General features: G+C 36.0%; 2 protein-coding genes across 4 annotated transcripts in view; one reads left to right on the forward strand and one right to left on the reverse strand.

Moving 5' to 3' along the window:
- The first annotated feature begins 358 nt into the window (after positions 1-358).
- blm (BLM RecQ like helicase) lies at positions 359-13,412 on the forward strand. 2 transcript variants are annotated; one of them, XM_051135873.1, is made up of 22 exons: positions 360-853; positions 1,069-1,129; positions 1,220-1,805; positions 1,920-2,067; positions 2,161-2,261; positions 3,395-3,515; positions 3,898-4,646; positions 4,752-4,928; positions 6,452-6,570; positions 6,652-6,765; positions 6,848-6,946; positions 7,052-7,200; positions 8,421-8,527; positions 8,620-8,780; positions 8,863-9,058; positions 9,324-9,514; positions 9,709-9,853; positions 9,997-10,196; positions 10,287-10,482; positions 11,821-11,943; positions 12,821-13,022; positions 13,112-13,412. In XM_051135873.1, the coding sequence occupies exons 1-22, from the start codon at positions 762-764 to the stop codon at positions 13,302-13,304; spliced, it is 4,230 nt and encodes a 1,409-aa protein (XP_050991830.1). In that variant the 5' UTR covers positions 360-761; the 3' UTR covers positions 13,305-13,412. The 2 variants fall into 2 exon arrangements, with proteins under 2 accessions (XP_050991829.1, XP_050991830.1); XM_051135872.1 differs by having other exon boundaries at positions 359-853; positions 1,069-1,805.
- A 1,247-nt stretch (positions 13,413-14,659) lies between these two features.
- The window catches only part of LOC127180930 (FERM domain-containing protein 5), a 148,074-nt gene continuing 140,228 nt past the window's right edge, over positions 14,660-22,505 (reverse strand). For both annotated transcript variants that reach the window (XM_051135332.1, XM_051135333.1), the window contains one exon: positions 14,660-21,147. In XM_051135332.1, coding sequence (XP_050991289.1) covers positions 20,555-21,147 — 593 coding nt within the window. In that variant the 3' untranslated portion in view covers positions 14,660-20,554. The remainder of the gene's footprint in view (positions 21,148-22,505) is intronic.

Raw genomic sequence — 22,505 nt, forward strand, 5'->3', positions numbered from 1 at the left:
TATTATGTAAATGCATTTTATGTGAAATTTCTTATTCAGGTCAGTACTAAATAAAAAATAACATGCATTTTGTATGATCCCTCTTATTTTAATAAAATAGTTAATATTTTACCTTTTAACCGTATATCCTTGCTGAGAATATGTAAATAATATGCAATTCTACAGCAAACCAGTATGTGGCGACCTAAATCCACATCTGATGTTTGAGCTACAACAGTGTGCCAGACAGGAAGCAGTTATTTATGTACCTACCTTAAGATACGATTAAAACCCACTCAGCCAAAAACGACAATGTAGAAATAGAAAAAAAGATAAATATTTCGGTGGTGTAAAAATTAAAATACAAAAATAAAAATTGAAAGGTTGCAAACAACGAGCCGCGTAGGGGATGTGACGTGACTTGCAGCTGTCCAATCAGAGCGCGAGCTACGAATACGCGGTAAGCGCGAGTTTTCAGCGGTGTTTTGGTTTCGTTGTGTAGCGCTCGAATATTATATCAGAATATCAATTTTTTGTATTCGGTGTAAAGGCATTTTGTGTGACTTTCCTTCTTTGTGTTTTTAATGTTTACACGACGGCAGAAAAAGAGCAACACGTTGCGTTGTGGGTGTTTTTGTGCTGAACAAAGGGTTGTAATGTGTAGTTTATGCTAACGGAGCATGTCTGTTTTCATTTTTGTGTGTTTATTTGTTTGTGGAGTTGATTAAATGCCACATACATGAACCTTTGAGGATTTATTTTTAATAATAAATGCACAAACAATGCCGAGTCTTCCTCAAAACAACCTAAAGGAGCAACTAGAACGACACAATGCTGCACAGAACAAGCTGTCACTGCTAAAACCAAAGCCTGGGTAAGAACATCATTGTATTTTACGATAGATAGATAGATAGATAGATAGAGTGAAAATAGTCAGATACTAGATCGATAAATAGATAGATTTAAAAACATAATATAATGTAAGGAATCAAAGCCTAGATAGATAGAAGACAAATTATATTGATGTGACTATATCAGCATTCCTAATGTGTAACAAGTATGTCTAACCTCTGAAATTTCTCTGTTCAGGGGATTTTGCTTCAAAAAGAAGTCTTCCTCAGGCATTTCCAAAGTGGAAGTTCCCCAAAAGGTAACTGGTGCAAATGTCTTAACAAACAGGAGTGTCAATGTTCCCCGCAGCTGTGAAGTAACCAAAACTCCTGTGACATTTTCGCAAAAGCCTGAGAAAGCAGCACCGAAAGTCAACTTCTTCACAGCACCCAGCAGACCGAAGACAATTACAGTTAATCCTCTAGCCAACCCATTTGCTGTGAACAAAACACCTCCTGTCCAATCTACCGTTAAGGAGTTGCCAAAATCTGCAGCTTTACCTAAGGATCAAACTGTGGGTGAATCTAAGCGTGACATCTCTCAGATCTCCTTTAGCGAATGGGATGATTTGGATGATTTTGAAACCCCAGTTAAGGCAAAAGTAGTGTCTCCGGTTACAGGGACCTCTACGAAAAGGCTAAGTGTATCGGATCAGAACACGTCTCCGAATTCCTCTTGTGCTAAGAGTGACGAGACTCCAATAAATGGAGGTTCACAGGTTACAGAAACCGTAACTGCCCCAAAGGATGTCCTATTAGCTGCTAATAGTGTGAGCACAGAGCTTGCTGAGAGAGAGCCAGAGGACTCACCCATTAAAACAACCAAAAGACATAAAAAATCAGTTCAGCAACAGGCATTACTGAGTGACTCTGAAGATGAGATCATCGACTGTATTTCACCAGAGAAAAACCAGAAGGACATAGAGTGTGTATCAAGTTAGTGCATCTAATTTTTTTTTTCCAGTGGGTTTCACGTTTAAAAAAAGGTTGATGTGTTTAGATATTAATATAAAGCTCACAAAAAAATAATATGTAGGGTTTGAATTGCAGCTGCTGAAGAAAAGCAGTGGACTGAGACAAACATCATAGACGTTGATGAGACCGAAACGGACGACTTTTATGAAAATTATGAGGATTTCATCCCTCCATCCCCCGTACCTGAGGAGACGAGTCCCTCTGACTCAGGAAAAAAGAAAAGGTAACATGCTTTCATCGTTGAATGATTTTTTCGAAAACTACCAATCTGGCTGGAAAATATGTACAGTTTATTTTCTAAAACTCTGTTTTATAGTTCATCTGACCCTGTTACCCATGCTGACAAAAATGTTACACCTCATGAGTCTGCCTTAAGCCTGTCAGCACCCTTGGATGAACCTGTCAAAGAATTAAAAGGTATCTCTCATGCAGGATTCAAGAATTTGCAGTATACAGTGCCCTCAACAGATATTGGCATCCTTAATAAATATAAGCAAAGCTGGCTTTGAAAATAAATCTGCATTGTTTATCGATTTGATCTTTCATTCACAAATATTCACAAATTTCTAACCTGTCATTTAAGTAAAACAATTGAAAGTGGGACTAAAATTTTATAATGAAATGTTTTTCTCTAGTTCGATTTGACACCCAGCATTCAAAGCAGCATCCTTTTCCCAAGATAATAGCTCTGAGTTTTCTCCTATAATGCCTGATAAGTTTGGAGAACACCTGACAAGAGATTAGAGACTAATACTTCATACAGAGTCTCTCTAGATCCTTCAGATTCCCAGCTCCATGTTTTTTTAGTTTTATCTGACCATAGAAGCTAGTCCCGTTTGAAGTTCCAGTTGTGTCTGACAACTGAATATGCTGTTTTTTTTTTTTTGTTTTTGTTTTTTTTTGGATGAGCGAGTAGGATTTTTCTTAAAACCCTCACAAACAACATGTGGTATTGTAGAGGCTGTTTGATATTATTTTTTTAGGCCTGCTGACCCCAAGACTCAGCTATTCTCTGCAATTGTCCAGCTGTGGTCCTTGGCGAGTCATTAGCCACTCAAACTCACCATGCATTAGGGCGATATGAACATACATTGTCTTCCTGGCAGATTTCGATGCTTTAGCTATTTTCTTTCAGCCACTTTCTATTTTGTTTCTTTGTGTTCCTCATATTTATAATCTTGTGGTACAGAAAGTCATGACTAGACAGTTTCATTCTCCTAGTCACCTTGGTGTGCTAACAAAAAAGGTAAATATGAATGGGAATATGCTTCATAGATATTTTATTTCTAGGGGTGCCAATACTTGTGGCCAACATGCGTTGGAGACAGACATTTATTTCATAATGCGAGTTTCCCCCCACTTTCAATTGTTTACTTTAATGAAAGGTTAGAATTTTGTGAACTTTTTAAATTAAAGATCAAAAAGATAAACTTATTTGATTTATTTGCATAGCTGCCTTTGCTCATATTCACCAAGGGTGCCAATATTAGTGGACGATGCTGTATAAAATACAATACTGTGTTTAATGTGCATGTATCTGTATGTTTTAGGATCTGATGATGCTCTCTTTAGTGTTATGGAGTCTATTTGTTGTCTAGTAGACCGTATTCCAGAGCATGAGCTCATAGCGCTGACCTGCGGCACAGAGCTATTACTGCAGAGAGCACACAGGTAAAAAGCAATAAAGGAGTACTTTTGCTGTTTAAATAAAAAAAAGTATTTTGGATGGTCTGTTATTACTTGCATATAATATGCTTTTACATATTAAATAATCTGCATAAACTCAGCTGTTAAAAATAAAGGCTGTTCTTAGGACCCTTGTGAAAAAAATGTTGGATTGTGACATTATTTTTAAATTAATCTTTTTTTTTTTTATGTCAGGTGATAGTTTTGTAAAATTCACCCTATTACTCGTTAGGGAGGAAATGTTCCAGTTATGCAAGCATGATATTAATTTTTATAGTTTTCTATTACTATATTAGTATTTGATAACATTACTGCTTGTAAAAGTATGACTAATAACTGTTATACTGTGTCTCTGTCTTTACCACAGGAAAAGGATTCTTGCAAATGGTGCACCATCTAGGACACCTCAGTTAGACCCAGCAGCAAGTCCATATTCTAGTCTGCTAAACAGACAAGGGTTTGGAGTCACACCTTCTAGTCGAACATCATCTATGACCCTAGTGACATCAGAAAAGGGAGATGGTGTCAAAACAGGCTTTCCGTTTCGCAAATCCACTGCTTCCGTCATATCTTTAGGAAATGATAGTGTATTTGATGACTCTGATTGCATCATCAATGGGGTTGAAACTCCTGGTGGTTCTTGGAATCCTAACAGCACCGCAAAAACAGCAACTAGTAGGGACGTCTTAAAAAGGTCAAGTCCACCTTTAAGCAGATTTGAACCAAAAACTGATAAGTGCTACTCAAGGTTGTCCTTCAATGAGTCAAACAATCAGACAGTGGATGGAGATCAGATTGACATGTTTTATTCCCCCAAAAGAGTAGATTCAAGCAAAAGATATGCTGAGAGCAGTGTTGAAACCAACACGGCAGTACCCAACAGTTCTCGAGCAGATACAGAGCCAGTTGATGACTTCCTAGTAGATGACTTTGATATTGATGATTTCGATGAGACTGATATTCCAGATTATTTTGAAGAACCTCCAAGCATCTTAGCATCAAGAGACAGCTCTGGTGCAAAAACGCCATCGGTGCGGGAGGGAGGGCCATCAAAACCTTTAGAGAAAAAGACTGTGACACCACCAGCTCTACAACCTACCAAAACATCCATCCCTGGTAAGTTTGAGTAATGTCATATCCCACAATTTAGTTAATGTAGTTAAAGAACCCATGAAATGGCCTGAGCAGTTATCTGGTATACGTGTATGTCTTGTTCTGCAGAACCAGTGTACAGAAACCCAGCTCATGACCGCTTCAGAGGCTTCAGCTTTCCTCACAGCCCAGAGATGATGAAGATCTTCCATAAGAAGTTTGGGCTGCATCAGTTCCGCTTCAATCAGCTAGAGGCTATTAATGCCACACTGTTAGGAGAAGATACATTTGTACTGATGCCTACAGGTTTGTTACAAGTATTATAGCAGCATGAGTCATTATATGACTCATATTGCTTGTTTATTTTGACATTAGACTAGACATCCCAGCTCAATATGTTTTGGCTACACCTGTAGTGTGTCTGGCTGCATAATTTTTTGCATATTTTATTTACATATATAGAAATGGTTTTTGTGAACTAGTGATCAGCCAATGCCAATTTTCTTTTTTTAGTGGTCAATACCAATATCTGATAAATATCAATATTTGATCTTTGGCTAGTGGTGCACATTTAATTTCAGCAATTGAGTTTTGGCCGATTTATTAAAATGTAAAAATATTTTGGTTAATGCCCGTAATCTTGAAATACCCAAAATATTAAATATATATTAGACTCTACTATTAGCTATTGGAATATTCCTTTTTTTTTTTTCTTTAATATATAAACACATAATAAGTGATGACAGGCATGTATATAATAAATGTTAATTAAACATTTCTCAAAAGCCTTTTGTATTATATTCGATACATACATTTTAACATTTTTCAGTAAGTGTTTATCTTGAAAAATGAAGTAATTTTTTTTACATTTACACTATCAGTCAAAAGTTTTTGAACAGTAAGATTTAAATTTTTTTTTTAACAAGTCTCTTCTGCTCACCAAGCCTGTATTTATTTGATCCAAAGTACAGCAAAAACTGTACAATTTTGAAATATTTTTTAATATAACTAAATAATACATATAAATAATAAATATTTTATTTAAAATAACTGTTTTTATTTGAATATATTTTAAAATGTAATTTATTCCTGTGATGTCAAAGCTGAATTTTTAGCATCATTACTCCAGTCACATGGTCCTTCAGAAATTATTCTGATATTCTGATTTGTTGCTCGAAAAACATTATTATTATGATGTTGAAAACAACTGAATAGATTTTCTTTTAGGTTTCTTTGATGAATAAAAAGTTCATAAGAACAGCGTTTATCTAAAATAGAAATCTTTTGTAACATTATACATGTCTTTATCATCACTTTTGATCAATTTAAAGCATCCTTGCTAAATAAATGTATTAATTTCTATCATTTGGCTTTGATAACAGGAATAAATTACATTTAAAATTATATTCAAATAGAAAGCAGTTGTTTTAAATAGTAAAAATATTTCACGGTATAACTGCTTTGACTGTATTTTGGATCAAATAAATGCAGGCTTGGTGAGCACAAGAGACTTCTTTAAAAAAACATTAAAAATCTTACTGTCCAAAAACTTTTGACTGGTAGTGTATATTGTAAAAATAATAAACATTCACAGGAAAAAGACGCATGTAGCATGACGTAAAGGTGGACATTATTGCAGGCTTTATAGGGTTAATAATATATAGGACATACATTTTGACCGTTTTAGTCTTTGTCTCAATTTTTTGAACATTAAAACAGTTTACCTTTTCATTTTGTTCCATTGTTTTTCTTTCACTGTTTAGATACCAGTATATTTTTATTTATAGTATTTCCTAATGTCACATTGTAACATATCAACCCCTTTACAGGTGGTGGTAAAAGTCTCTGCTATCAGCTTCCTGCTTGTGTCTCTGCTGGGGTGACTGTTGTAATTTCTCCTTTACGGTCTCTCATTGTTGACCAGGTCCAAAAGCTCACCACATTGGATGTAAGTCCTCCTTTTCCCTTTGCACAATAATTGTCTTAACTTGTTCAAAACAGTTGCTTACTGTGCAATTTTGTGTTTCAGATCTGTGCAACTAGTTTATCAGGAGACAAAACAGATAGTGAGGCTGGACGGATCTATATGCAGCTGTCTAGGAAGGATCCCCCAATCAGACTGCTTTATGCCACTCCTGAGAAGGTGGGTTTCAAGTCAGACAAGTGTATTGCAAGTTTTCATGCATATCTATAACAGTATTGATACGTGTTGTTTTTGTTGTCAGGTGTGTGCAAGTGGACGGATGATCAGTGCCCTTCAGAATCTGTATGAACGGGGTCTGCTGGCTCGCATTGTCATTGATGAGGCCCATTGCGTCAGTCAGGTAAACTTGATTGAAAATGATACATTGTAACATATGTGATTTACAAAATTGACTAATAGCACGTTCCATATAAACATTATAAAATATACCCATTTCCTTCATCAGTGGGGTCATGACTTCAGGCCAGACTACAAGCGCTTACATGAGCTCAGACGGATGTTTCCCAATATCCCTATAATGGCACTGACGGCCACAGCCACTCCTAGAGTGCAGAAAGACATTCTTAACCAGCTGGCAATGACCCGTCCCCAGGTGTAAGTCCTTCTGCATGCAATTCCTAATTCACATTTTTTGTTACTTGATGTATTTGTATTTGTAAAAGCATAACACTGTGATTAATGCCACTCTCACGTTGATTGTAATATGGATGCAAGATTATTTTGAAACTCACATTCCTTCAGAAATACAAAGTAACATTTTCACGTTTTAATTAATTAATTAATTAATTGTTTGTGTGATTGTTCTAGCAGAAGAGGGTGCATTAAATTGATTCAAAGTGAGAATAAAGACATTTATAGTACAAAACAAAAGATCTATTTCAAAACAAATGCTGTTTAAAAACCTTTGAAATTGTGTATTTGATATAAATGCTTTGATACTCTGTTCATTCTCAGCCATTAAATATAGATATCATGTACACTGCTGTTCAATAGTTTAGGGTCAGTAAGATTTTTAATGTTTTTTTTTTTAAGAAATCTCTTATTCTCATCAGAGTTGCATTTATTTGATAAGTAAAATTATATGATATTATTGCAATTTAAAACAACATTTTCTATTTTAACGTCCTTTTAAAATACAGTTTAATTCTGCAACCTGAATTTTCATCAGCCATTACTCTATTCTTCAGTGTCACACAATCCTTCAGAAATCATTCTAATATGCTTTTTTATTACCAGTGTTAGAAACAGTTGTGCTGCTTAATATTTTTTTTGGAACCTGCGAAACTTTAAGGATTCTTTGATGAATAAAAAGATAAAAAGAACAGCATTTATTCAAAATAGAAATCTTTTCTAACAATGTAAGTCTTTACTAACACTTTTTATCAATTTAACACATCCTTGCTGAATAAAAGTATTCATTTCTTTCAAAGAAAGAAAGGAAGAAAATTTACTGACCATGAACTTTGGTAGTGTACATTGTTACAAAAGATTTCTATTTTAAATAAATGCTGTTCGTTGTAATGTTTCATTCATCGAAGGATAAAGAAAAAAAGTATCAGGTTCCAACTGTTTTTAACATTGACAATAAATCATCATATTTGAATGATTTCTGAAGGATCATCTGACACTGAAGACTGGCGTAATGATACTAAAAATTCAGCTTTGCATAACAAGAATAAATTCTGTTTTAAAGTATATTAAAATATAAAACCACTATTTTAAATTGCAATACTTTTTCACAATATTACTGTTTTTTCTGTATTCAACGGCCGTGTACATGTGTTAGTCATAATAAAATGTTAATGTCTTCATAGATTCACTATGAGCTTCAACAGACACAATCTCAAATATTCAGTTTTGCCAAAAAGGCCCAAGAAGGTTGATGAGGAATGCATTCAGTGGATCAAGAAATATTACCCACGTGAGTGCTGTCCAGATTGAGTCAGTCTTTTGCAATTATAATTTCTCACCACAGCATGAAGACCCTATAAATCATGTTGACCGTGTGTGTAGGTGACTCTGGGATTGTGTACTGCTTGTCACGTAATGACTGCGACACTCTGGCTGACAGTCTTCAGAGGGCTGGGATCGCAGCGCTGGCGTATCACGCTGGCCTGAGTGACAGCGACAGGGAATATGTCCAAAATAAATGGATCAACCAGGATGGCTGCCAGGTGAGGCAAAATTACTATAAAACATGGACCAGCTTTTTTGACCATGCATTTTTATTTTAAACCATTCATCTTTCGTTTTCAGGTTATGTGTGCCACCATTGCATTCGGCATGGGAATCGACAAGCCTGATGTGCGCTATGTGATCCATGCCAGTTTGCCCAAGTCAGTGGAGGGTTATTACCAGGAGTCAGGCAGAGCTGGTCGAGATGGAGAGATTTCCCACTGCGTCCTCTTCTATTCCTACAGTGATGTTATCCGCATCAAGAGACTCATTGCCAGTATGTACTGCAGGATTTTTGTTTTTTCCTGTAATGAAGCTAGGATATATTGGTGCGGTAACTGTAAACAATCCATTGTCATGTTAAAAAAATTAAACTGAGCAAGACAGAAATATAACAGATAACTCGATTTAAATGTTGCATTTAATATTCAGTGCTTTACAGAGTAAAGATGTTCAAAACATGCAAATCCAGACACTATTATACAGTCACAGTTAACCTGTCTGTGTGAGCGTGGCCTACATAACGGTTAATATAATTGCAGTGGATAAAGATGGCAACCAGCAATCCAAAGCCACCCACATCAACAACCTGCACAGCATGGTGCATTTCTGTGAGAATGTGGCCGAGTGCAGGAGGATCCAGTTGCTGGCTTACTTTGGCGAGCACACGTTTAATACAAGCTTCTGTAAAGAGCATCCTGAGGTCATCTGTGACAACTGTGCCAGACCACACGTAAGTCCATTATCGAATAATTTCTTTACAGGGTACATTATGCAAATACATAATGCATAATAATCACAGCCGTTGCTTGAAATTGGATATAGCTTGCTTGCCAAACAAGTTAATTGTTACTTGCTTTGACTAATCATTTACTGTAGAACATAGTAGTGCCATTTTATGCTAATTACATTAATGCTTGTCTCCAGAAATATAAATCAAGAAATGTCACAGAAGACGTGAAGAAGATTGTGAAGTTTGTGCAGGAGAACTGCGAGAAGGTTGGAAACAGATACGGCAAATCCGCCCAGCAGAACAGGCTCACTCTTAACATGCTGGTCGACATATTTCTGGGTAAGAAGCCTAGCGGGATTTGACTGTCATAAATGATAGTGTGAATATTACTATGAATATCCTTTGCCTCATCCAGTGCTTGAGATTTAATGCCTGTCAGGATGGCTGCTCTAGGCCTCAATAAGAATATCTCTGTGCGGCAGGCTCCAAAAGTGCTCGGATCCAGTCCGGGATGTTCGGGGTAGGAGCGGCGTATTCCAAACACAATGCCGAGAGGCTTTTTAAGAAACTGGTGCTGGATAGTGTTCTGATGGAGGACCTCTACATCACTAACAATGGGCAGGCAGTGGCCTATATCTCTGCTGGGCCTAAAGCCACGAGTGTACTGAGTGGCTACATGCAGGTGAGACTCGTAATATATATATATTTTTTCCCAATGGACATGTTGTATGCTCTATTTAAAATATGTTCTAATGGCCATACTCCATTGCAGGTTGAGTTTGTGGAGACAGAGAGTGCATCTAGCATCAGAAAGCACAAAGCCTCTGTGACAGAGAACGTTTCTAAGAGAGAGGAGATGGTTAAAAAGTGTCTGCAGGAACTCAATGACCTGTGCAAGAAGTTGGGCAAAGTCTTCGGCATTCATTACTACAACATTTTCTCCACCGCCACACTCAAAAAGATTGCTGGTTATTACAATATTTTTTAATTTTCAACAACTTTTTGCATTTAAAATTCTATTTTGATTCTGAACGCCTACGGTTGAGGTCAAAAGTTTACATACACCTCGTAGAATCTGCAAAATGTTAATTATTTTAAGAAAATAAGAGGGATCATACAAAATACATGTTTTTTTTTTTTAGTACTGACCTGAATAAGATATTTCACATAAGATATTTACATATAGTCCACAAGAGAAGATAATAGTTGAATTTATAAAAAATGACCCCGTTCAAAAGTTTACATGCGCTTGATTCTTAATACTGCATCGTTACCTCAATGATCCACAGCTGTGTTTTTGTTTTAGTTCAACTTCAGGTTCCACAAATTTATTGGTTTTTCAACATTTTTGTGTATTTGAACCGTTTCCAACAACTGTTTGATCCATCTTTTCACACTGAGGACAACTGAGGGACTCATGTGCAACTATTACATATGGTTCAAATGCTCACTGATGCTTCAGAAGGAAACACAATACATTAAGAGCCTGGGGTGAAAACTTTTTGAATTTGAAGATCAGGGTAAGTTTAACTTATACTGTCTTTTGGGTAACACATAAATATCTTCTGTAGCTTCTGAAGGACAGTACTATTTGAAAAATGAAATATTTAGTCAAAATAAGAAAAATGTACACATTCATTCTGTTCAAAAGTTTACACCCCAAATTCTTAATGCATTGTGTTTCCTTCTGAGGCATCAGTGAGCGTTTGAACCTGTAATAGTTGCATATGAGTCTCTCAGTTGTCCTCAGTGTAAAAAAAAGGATCTCAAAGTCATACAGTCATCATCGGAAAGGGTTCAAATACACAAAAATGCTGAAAAACCAAAGAATTTGTGAGACCTGAAGGATTTTTCTAAAGAACAGTGGACAGTTTAATTGTTTAACTATTACTAAACAAAAAAACAGCTTTGGATCATTTAGGTAACACAGTATTAAGAATCAAGTGTATGTAAACTTTTGAACAGGGTCATTTTTATTAATTCAACTATTGAAAATATTACAAATAAGGTGTATGTAAACTTTTGACCTCAACTGTATGTATTTAATTAAAAAAAAAAAAAACAGGGAAGAGGAAGTAAATTAATCATTTACCTAATTAAGTCTACATTATGCTGTCATTTAGTATCTCAGAATGTGCTGATTTAACAGAAGTTACTTAATTCCTTTTTATTTCTTCCCAAAGCAGCTTTACATAATGTGTTTTACGGGGATGAAACACCTCATTAAGTTAAAGCAATTAATTCCCTTCCATTTTCACAGCCCCATGTGCTCTTTGTTAAACATACTGTGGTGCATTTCTGTGCAGAAACTCTCTCGTCTGATCCGGAGGTTCTGCTGCAGATTGATGGTGTGACCGAAGACAAGCTGGAGAAGTATGGAGCTGAGGTTATTGAACTGCTGCAAAAGTACTCAGAGTGGCAGCTGCCTGGTGAGGGCTTGACAGCACACCTTTATATAGATTGTCACTTTTCCTGACACAGTATAGTAATCTGGTAACACTTTAGTATAGGGACCAATTCTTACTTTTAACTAGTTGCTTATTAGCATGCCTATTATTAACATATTGGTTGTTTATTAGTGTTTATGAAACACATATTCTGAATGACCATATTGTACATTCTCAATCCTACTCAATACCTAAACTTAACAACTACCTTATTAAGCAGCACATTAGGAGTTTGAGGCAAATGTCATAGTTAATGGTTTGTTAATAGCAAAAAATTGAAAATAAAGTGTGACCAAATAATAATGTTACAGCAATCTTTGCACGTTTGCTTTAACACTGGGTCGGCGTGACCTTTCCAACGTGATTACGTAATGCATGAAGTTGAGCTAGTGTAAGATGAGCATTTGCATGTTCATTTTTATTTTTGAAAATGGTCAATTGTTTTGCTAGAAAAGACCCTTATTTTTTGACTGGGATCATGTAGATCCCTTTGAAGCTGCACTGAAACTGCAAATTGGGTCTTCAACCCACTGATCCCCATTGAAGTCCACCATATGGAGAAAAATCCTGGAATGTTTTCCTCAAAAAAAACTTTACTTTCTTTTGAACTGATAAAAGAAAGACATGAACATCTTGGATGACGGTTTTAATTTTGGAGTGAACCAATCCTTTAACATAATATTACAACTTACCAAAGCTGAGGCACTTATAAGAAACCAGAGTACAGTTTTGACTTGGCTAGGTCTACCTATAAACTTTGTAAAACCGATCATATTTCAGCTAGCTCAAAACAGCAACCTATAAAGCTCTTGAAATGAAGTAGCTTAGGAGACCTAATGTTCTTACGCTTTCTCTGCAGCTGCGGCACAGACAGAGAGTTCAGGATGGATTGACACAACAAGAGGCCATCAAAACGAGGAAGATGATGATGATGAAGGGGACACCACGTCAACTTACTTCAGGAGCTCCTCTGGACGAGGAGCAAAAAGAAAGCAAGGGTCTTACTCCAGAAAACCCAAAAGAAGAAGAGGCACCAGCGGACAAAATTCCTCCTCTAAAGGGTCAGTATGTTACAGCATAATCGTTGCATTGTGCACACTTCATATCAGCTATATGAAACCAAATGAACTCTTCTTCATCCTTATTGTAGTGGATACAGCAACAACTGGTCTTCATCAAGAGGAGGAGGTGGAGGAGGATACAGGGGTAGTAGCCGAAGTGCAGGCAGAGGTTCCAGACCAGCTCCATCAGTCCCAACAGCGAAGAGGCCCGGCTACATGGCTTTACCCACCCCTCAGGCCGCTGCTCGTCCATTCCTAAAACCAGCATACGCTCACCTCTAGAACCAAAATGCTTCTACTGGTAACGTCAATTAATTTGACCTTGTGAATATTTGCAATCTGTATAGAAATTTTATACACTGATTTTTAATAAATATATTTTGTGGTGTATATTAGTTAAAATTTGTGATTTATAACATTTGAAGCACAAGGGTTTATATTTCAAAACAAATGTTTGGGTTTTTTCAAATATATTTTTCCTACGATCTCAATTTTTTTTTCTTAAGAAACTATAAAAACTAAATTAAATAAATTTTGCTATCATCTCATCTCTTGCATATAGAAGCCTGTTTCCGGCACTGAATAAAAAAGGTTATTGCTACTTATCTTTTTTTGAAATTAAAAAAAAAAAAGTCAGAATTGTGAGTTTCTGGCAAATGTGTTTATATCTCACAATTTATTCTCAGAATTGTGATTATAAACTTGCAATTGCAAGGAATAAAGTCTCACAATTCTGACTTTTTTTTTCCTCATTTGTGATATAATTTGTGATATATTAGTGATTAGTTAAATATATAGTGATATATTTTCTATAAACTCAGAGTGAGAAATAAAGTCAGAATTGCAAGTGTTTCTGGCAAATGTGAGTTTATATCTCGCAGTTCTGACTTTTCTCAGAGTTTATATAAACTCGCAATTGCGGGAAATAGTCAGAATTGCAAGAAAAATACTCACAATTCTGACTCTTTTCTGCAAATGTGAGTTTATATCTAGCAATTCTGACTTTTTTTCTTGCAATTCTGTCTTTTTTCTCAGAATTGTGATTCAGAATTGCGAGAAATAAAGTCAGAATTGTTTAAGAAGAGTTTATCTGGCAAACGCAAGTTTATATCTCACAATTTTGACTTTTCTCAGAATTGTGATATAAACTCACAATTGCAAGAAATAAAATCAGAACTGTTAGATACAAACTCACAATTCACACTTTTTTTTTTTACTCAGAATTGTGATATAAACTCACAATTGTGAGAAATAAAGTCAGAATTGTAAGTTTTTCTGGCAAACGTGAGTTCCTATCTCACAATTCTGACTTTTTTTCTCAGAATTGATATAAACTCGCAATAGCGAGAAATAGTCAGAATTGCAAGAAAAAACTCGCAGTTTGTTATTTTCAGTGGCGGAAACGAGCTTCCATACTTACAGGTTGCTATATGTGAGTTCATCTTTAAGGGACCGATAGCTGGTAGTACGTTTTTGAAAATATTTTAGGGGAAATGCCACAGTGAAGCAGTGATGCAATTTTATTATAAAGGAAATGTTCCCTAGTCTAATTTATTTAATTAGAAAATGAGAAAACCGTCTTGTTTAATTACTACATTGAGCAGTTTTGCACTGTGAACTATAAACCACAAGATATCTCAAACTCTTTTGAATGTTTATTTCAAGTTTGAATATTTCCATGGCACCAGTTACAAGGGACTATCAGTGAAACAATTTCTTTATACCATTTTCATGGAAGGTTTCCTACAGTACAAAGATGGTTTTGGAATGAATCTGACTTAACAGGAACTGCATTTGGCACATAAATTGTGTATATAGTTCAATATTCATATATTAAGGAACTAAACCGCAACCTTCAGTCCCAAATAGAAAAGATGGAGATTACAGAAAAACACGCCCACAGATGGACATCTATGCATAAACAAATGTGCATGTATATGCATATCTGTTGAGGGGACTATGGGAGCTGGCAAAGTGACAAAAGCACAGTACAGTAAATGAAGCGTGTTGCCACCACTGATCTCAGCGCCATAGTGAATCTTAAAGCTACGGTTCAGGTGAAGTCAGATTTTACCAAATAATTTGGGAATTTGGATGCAAGCATGTAAGGAGCAGTTCATTCTAATGATGAAGAAATTTAAAGTCCCTGGTAGAATATTAAGCAGAACTTAACCAAGTCGATCTGAGAAGTCACGCAGCTGCTGTCTAATGCGAGCGGTTCTCTCTTTTATGAACATGGAGGACATCCTGACCTTATTGGAATGCGGTACAAAACTCAAAAGATCAGCAGCCACTCAGTATGATTTCAACTGTAAACCAGATCTAAAACATTAAAACCACCATCTTTAATAGGTTTGCTTGAAGCTGTAACATTTTGTTTATGCTGTCAAGGTATATTTGAAGCCAGTGAAGTGCTTTATCTGCAGTGTACGGTACAGTACAGTAAAGTCTACTTTGTATTTTAAGAGTCATAGCAAGTGTTCAACTTGCATTATACTTACACTTGCATACTAAGAAGCATAAAAATACTTCTGTACAAAGTTCACAGAGGGACCTTGTGAAATAACCCAGTTATTTGAATACACAAATGAGCCAATTTAGCTGACAATTGTCCTTTATAGGACCCTTGCATTCATCACAGTCAAGCCTGGCCATTCCGTACAGTACAAGAAAACTGTCTAGAGACAAAAGTTTGAAGTCGAAGCTCACAAGGACAGTAGTAGCAATTGCCCTTGATCTACTGGTCTAGGAAGGAGGAGCGCGCTAGTTGAAACTTGTGCAATAAGATTTCAAGGATAAAGAGAAGCGTAAAACTTCAGCACATCAGGACACTGATCCAAACAAGATGACGAGTGCTCACAATGAGTATAAAATGTAGCAAATTTTGGCAATAATCATCATATAAAATGATCCTTTTAGTTAAAATGCAGTTTTGCATCTAACTTAAAAGGAAATGGATTCACTCTGAACTCTTAAGAAAACATCAGGTAGTCTGACTTGCTACACAACAGCACAAAAACCATCAAAAAGATTCATCCGTATGATTCTAGAATTCAGGTTATTGCTTATTGAATGGCGCTGCCATGCAGAACTGACCACTGAGGCTACATAAATGCTGTCAATGAGTAAAATTTTATCCACTTCAATTCTGTCATTTATCAAAACCTGCTCAAAATCCATTTTTTGATGTTCTGAATCAAGACTTATCATCAATAGCATGCAAGTACCCATCAGAGCAACACTGTTGTATTATTTTACTGTCATCAGATTTTACAAAAATATAAATGGACTTATTCCACCATGACGCTGTTATAATTTGGCACATCAGAGATGTTATAAATGCATGCATGAGTACTTGTCAAGATAAGAGACATGCATAACTCCAAAGGCCTTTTCCTTGTGCGTCTGCTACGGTTTTCCATGCACCTCATGTTTGTCGTAGCTATAACTGCTTTCAGTTCCTGTAGTTGGTGGAAGACGGCAGTTCTACGTAATGATTACAAAGGCGTGTGACCCGACTGCACCATTCGAGTAGTCACACTTATTACTGTTACAGCCAGCCGCTTCCTAAAACGCATCTCAGCCATTGTGACAATTTGTTCACTAGCACCATAGTGATTTTTATGGAAGGCCATTTCGGCCACTAAATAAAAAAAAAAAAAAAAATTTTATCTTGCCATTTTGACTTCATTCTGAAATCAGAATTGTGCGATACAAACTCACCATGTTGTTTTTTTTTTTTTTTTTTTTTTTTTTTCTCTCTCCTCTCTCAGAATTGTGAGATATAAAGTCTTCTCTCGCAATTCCAACATTATATCATCTTGCAATTGCAAGTATCACGTAATTCTGACTTTATCCCACCGTTCTGACTTTATAACTCGTGAATAGGAGTTTCTATTACGCAATTCTCTCGCAATTCTTTCTTTCTTCTCAGAACTGCATAATACAAACTTGCAATTCCAAGGTATAAAGTCAGAATTGTGATATAAACTCGCAATTGCAAGAAATAAAGTCAGAATTGCGAGATATAGTCAATTGTATCGCGCAATTCTGATTTTATCTCTCAATTCTATTTCTTGCAATTTCGAATTCATATCCTAAAATTCTGAATTTAAATCTTACAATTCTCGCATTTGCATCATGCAATTCTGATTTTGAGTTTATATCCCACAATTCTGACTTTAATCTTGTAATTGCGAGTTTATATTTCACAATTCTGACTTGATATCTTGCAACCGGGAGTTTGTATCACGCAGTTCTGACTTTGTCTAGCAATTCTTTTTTTATCTTGAAGTTCTGACTTTATTTCTCGCAACTATAAGTTTGTAGATCGCAATTCTAACTTTATTTCTCAGAATTTCAAGTTTATATCCTGCAATTCTGAATTTATATCTTGCATCTACTAGTTTGAATCTAGCAATTCTGACTTTATATCATGCCACTGAGTTTGTATTGCGCAATTCTGACTTTAACTTGCAATTTCGAGTTTGTATCTCACAATTCTGACTTTATATCCTGCAAATGCGAGTTTATATCCCGCAATTCTGAATTTATACTTTGCATCTGCTAGTTTGTATCTAGCAATTCTGACCTTATCTTGCAATTGTGGCTTTATATCATGCAACTGTGAGTTTGTATCGTGCAATCCTGACTTTAACTCGCAATTTCGAGTTTATATCCCACAATTATGACTTCATTTCTTGCAGTTCTGACTTTACATCTCACAACTGCGAGTTTATCACAAAATTCTGATTTTTTTCAAGTTTATATCCCGCAATTCTGAATTTATCTCACAGTTGTGAGTTTATTTCTCACAATTCTGACTTTATATCTTGCGACTGCAAGTTTATATCTAGCAATTCTGACCTTATCTTACAATTCTGACTTTATTTCTCGCAATTGAGAGTTTATATCTCACAATTCTGACTTGATATCTTGCAATTCAGACTTTATCCCGCAGTTCTGACTTTATTTTTCGCAATTGCAAGTTTATATTCCACAATTCTAATTTATTTCTAGCATCTGCTAGTTTGTATCACGCAATTCTGACTATAACTCACAATTTCAAGTTTATATCCTACAACTCCGACTAAATTTCACAATTCTAACTTTATATCCTGCAGCTGCAAGTTTATATTCCACAATTCTAGCTTTATATCACGCAATTCTGACTTAATTTCTTGCAATTCTGACTTTATTTCTAGCAATTGCGAGTTTGTATTACGCAATTCTGAGAAATGTCAGAATTGCATGACATAAACAGGCAATTCTGACTTTTCTTAGAATTGCAATCCATTTCTCGCAATTCTTACTTTTTCTCGCAATTTTAAGTTCATATCCCACAGTTCTGGCTTTATTTCTCACAATTACAAGTTTATATTCTGCAATTTTGTTTATAACTCCCAATTGCAAGTTTGTATCACGCAATTGTGAGATAAAAAGTAACAATTCCCTTTATTTATATATATGGCTTCATACACAACAGCAGATTGTGACTGGTGGATTGAAGCATGTTCATTTAAAATAACTGTACTAGTAAAGCCAAGCTTGTGAGCTGTCAAACACTAATGTTATTTAAAAGCTGCAGTTATTTTAATTTATAAAAGTGTAATTACCAATGTAAGTTCTAAAGCATCCCCTTATCATAATTACCACTGGCTATTACTTGTCTCCCAATCAAATGTACATAAAAATAACGCAGCTCCTGCATTTTGCATTCACTTCCTCTATTTTTCCACTTTCTCAAATACAAAAACAATTACATTAATAGCAGTTCCAAAGGGGCAGGCATAAAATAGATTATGTATGGTAAAATAAAACCCCTGTCCAACTGACATGCCACTGGAAGAATCATCTGTCTTCAAATAAATACTATAGACTAATCAGGACGTATCCTACTAAAGACTAAACCCGGCCTTCCAGTACATATTGCCAAAAACATCAATTAATTAAAATATGAGCATACACATAAACATACACACACACACACACACACACACACACACACACAGTCTGCTGGCTAAACTGTGTGTAAAGTCATCAGTATTGTTTGAATGCAGGGGCTTCACCAATATACAAAACACAGGGACAGTTTTCAAATTGCTGGTTACGTGACTGAAATGGATTGTGGATCCGGATAAAAATCTTTCCCGTGTCTCCCTTGACAGAAACGCCATAGATTCTAGACCTCATCTGGAACACAGAGCTAAAAAAGGTATAATTTAATTTTCAATAACAAAATAACATTTCAGTTTCTGTTAAAATATACATGGAAAAAACTGTCGATATATTAGGAAACTAACTACTTTTTGTACAAAAAGTACAGCATTGTTATTGTAATTAAGAATAATCATAGCATGATATCCACAGAATACAAACTTAAGATCAAGGTTGATATGGAATAAAAAAAACTATTACTTTATACAATGGGATTTCTTTCTGTTAAGAAAGATTTAGAATGGAAAATAATATTTATAATAATAATAAAGCAAATACACATACCCATGAAAAAAAAAAAGATGTACTTATTTCTTAAAAACCAAACCCTTACAGTATTGCACATCTACTGTAGCTAAACTGGATCTATGGGTGCTAGTTGCGTTTAAATCAATCGTGATAACTTTAACAGATACTGACACTATTGGGTCACATGACAGAATACAATTTATACCAATTAATTTTTCGGAAAGAACCTTTTTTAAGAATTCTACTTCACAGCTTGCTACCGCCTAAACACAATTATATTCCTAAAACGTATTTGACACCCTAAAACTCAAGCCACCAAATACAGAACTCAAATGTACCCATCGATTTTATTCAAATAACATCATTTCCAGTCTTTCCCCGGCTCTCACTTCCAAAATAACTTGCACATTCTTACATATAACCCTCTGCTGATCTGATCACTGATGTGGTAAATTATAGCAGCCTTCAGAATTTACTAAGAGTTAAATGACGGATGGGTATGAATTATGCATAAACTCAGAAAAGCATTGGTTTTCAACTTTCTCATGCTTTCGGAACCCACTATACCGTACCAACTTGACTTAATGCACCACGTTCTTTAATAAGACTTTAATAAGTATTACTTTAAAATAAATAGAAATGAAGGCAACATTCTTTTGTTGCAACAAAATATTTCACATTCCCTATTCAAGGAACGATATATTCTTCTAAAGTCTTTGAAATAAGTTTTATGTGTTTTTCTTGTTTTTCTGTAAAAATAAAATACCTGAAATGACCTGAAATCCAAAAATAACAAAAACGAAAAAGCAAAACAAAAATTGTCTTTGTAAAAAAAAAAAAGACGAAAATAAAGGTGTAAAAATGGGCGGGGGAGAACGAACGAAAAGTGGAAGAGAAGAGGAGATGTGGGCCTGGTGGTCCACCGTGTGTCAGCAGGAGTGTCATGAAAGAAGCTGGGTTCATGGGACAGGTCGATGCCCTCGTCTCTCTCTCTCTCTCTCTCTCCACGTGTTTAGCGTCTTCTCGACCCCAACAAGGGAGGCTTTACGAGCTTTAGTGCCTCATTTTCACTTGTTAATGAGCAGCCCGCCCACCCAGCGGAGCTTGCAGGCAAACCACCGTCTGAGGGGACAAAAGTATTCGTAATGGAACTGCTCAAACTCGGGGGTCTGGCGGATATCACGTAAAAATGCAATGTCAAGGTCGGACTCAGTGAGGATGATGAGGAGGAGGAGCAAGACAAAGAGGAGTCCAATGGTCACAAGGAGCAGACGGAGTACACTTAAAACAAACTTATTCACCTGTTCCGTCTCGCTGAGCGCGGCCTCCCTGCCTGCGCCCTGCACTGGGCCCGCCGCCCTACTGTCCGCTCCTAATTCGGCCACTTCGCCCGCGGAGGGCGTGCCCGCCTCCGACTCTTTCTCCTCCTCGATGCTGCAGGGGGCGCCGTTGATCTGGCGCGAGGCCGCCAGCTCCAGGCTGTGCTCGGCCACCGGTGTGGGCAGCACGCTGTCGGAGGGACTGTAGGTCTCATCGGAGATGACCGCCGTCCCGTCGCCGGAGTCCACCGCCTGGCTCCGCGAACGTGGGATGAAGGAGTCGCCGTGGGACACGGAGCGCACGGGAGTGGAGTGGGCGCTGTCCCTCAAGGATTCCAGACCTGGATGCAAAAGGGTAGAAGGTAAGAAATGAAACATGCCTAGTCTGTTTTATTTTTGTCCAAATTACATTTAATTATTTTCCAAATTCAGTTTTTTTTTTTTTTCATTAATTTTTCTGGATTACATTTTATTACTATTTTAATTTTTACAGATGTTTTTGAAATGGTTAAATTAAATGTTATTAATCAAAAAGCATGTCTAATTTAAATCACGAAACGTACAGAATTTTACTGCAATTTTTTTTTAACAAAATATTTTTTTTAGGCTCTGTGAAATGTTTTTTTTTCTTTCCCAAATTTAGTTTTATTTTTTGACTGCGTTAGTACCACATTTAAAAAAAAAAAATGTGGCACCAAAACGCATAGAATAGAGTCTAAACGTTTCGACAAAATTATGAGAATAATGTTGAAATGTTTTGAGAATAAAGTCAAAAGTATAAGAATAAATTCACAGCAACTACGAGATTAAAGTTATAATATTTGAGAGTCTATCGTGCATGGAAATGGCCCAGACTGGGAACACCAGGGGAAAGTATCACTTTGTCACACATCTGTCAGTTTTATAGTGAAATACAAATAATGTCTATTAAAATCATGTATTTTTCACACTCTTTAATGGGGCATGACAGATCACTGTATTCGCCTCAGTTTAAGCGGTATGTGAATGTCATCTTTCCGAGTCAAATAGAACGCCCGAGTTCATGGCACACTGCATTATATGGAGTGAGAAAGCAAGATCAAAATTAAAAGCAACACCTATTTGACAAATAAGAGAGAAACCACTGTAAAACCATGCCATGAAGTCCAACACAAGACTCCAGACGTGACAGCACTTAGGTCTAAGAGGACAAGAGCCATAGGTTTCCCTAAATCTGTTATGAAAATGTAATTTAAGACTCTTAATGGGGCCAATGCAGTGCTATGCTAAGCTTTAAAAACTGATTGAAAGACTTCATTAATAGAGTTATCTGTTTTAAATTAAATACACGTAAGGAATGAAAGATTGGACGCCACAGATGTTTTTGCAGAGTAGGTACTGGAATTTTCACAAAGAAAACAGTATAATTTAATGGAACGAATTTCTCATTGAAAATTTAAAAAAATGATTGATTTACCGGAATACAGCGATCTGTCACGCCACATTATAGAGCATGAAAAACATTGCAGGACACATTGTTTGTATTCCGCTATAAAACTGACATATTTTGAAAGCTGAGACTTCATATTATATTGATGCTAAAAGCACAAAGCTTATTGCTATTATTGGGTGGCAAGTATAACATATGGGATGATTTCTGCTAATAATCCCACATATATATAAAAAAAAAAAAAAAAAAAATCTGGTGGCCTGGCAACTC

The sequence above is a fragment of the Labeo rohita genome, chromosome 18 (genome assembly GCF_022985175.1).
Source record: "Labeo rohita strain BAU-BD-2019 chromosome 18, IGBB_LRoh.1.0, whole genome shotgun sequence".
Classification (NCBI taxonomy): domain Eukaryota; kingdom Metazoa; phylum Chordata; class Actinopteri; order Cypriniformes; family Cyprinidae; genus Labeo; species Labeo rohita.

Coding starts and splice junctions, on each gene's coding strand:
- blm (XM_051135872.1), top strand. CDS start 762: ATGCCGAGTCTTCCTCAAAACAACCTAAAGGAGCAACTAGAACGACAC. Junction 6,766..6,847: donor TTTATGCCACTCCTGAGAAG/GTGGGTTTCAAG, acceptor TTTTGTTGTCAG/GTGTGTGCAAGTGGACGGAT. Junction 8,528..8,619: donor GATCAAGAAATATTACCCAC/GTGAGTGCTGTC, acceptor CCGTGTGTGTAG/GTGACTCTGGGATTGTGTAC.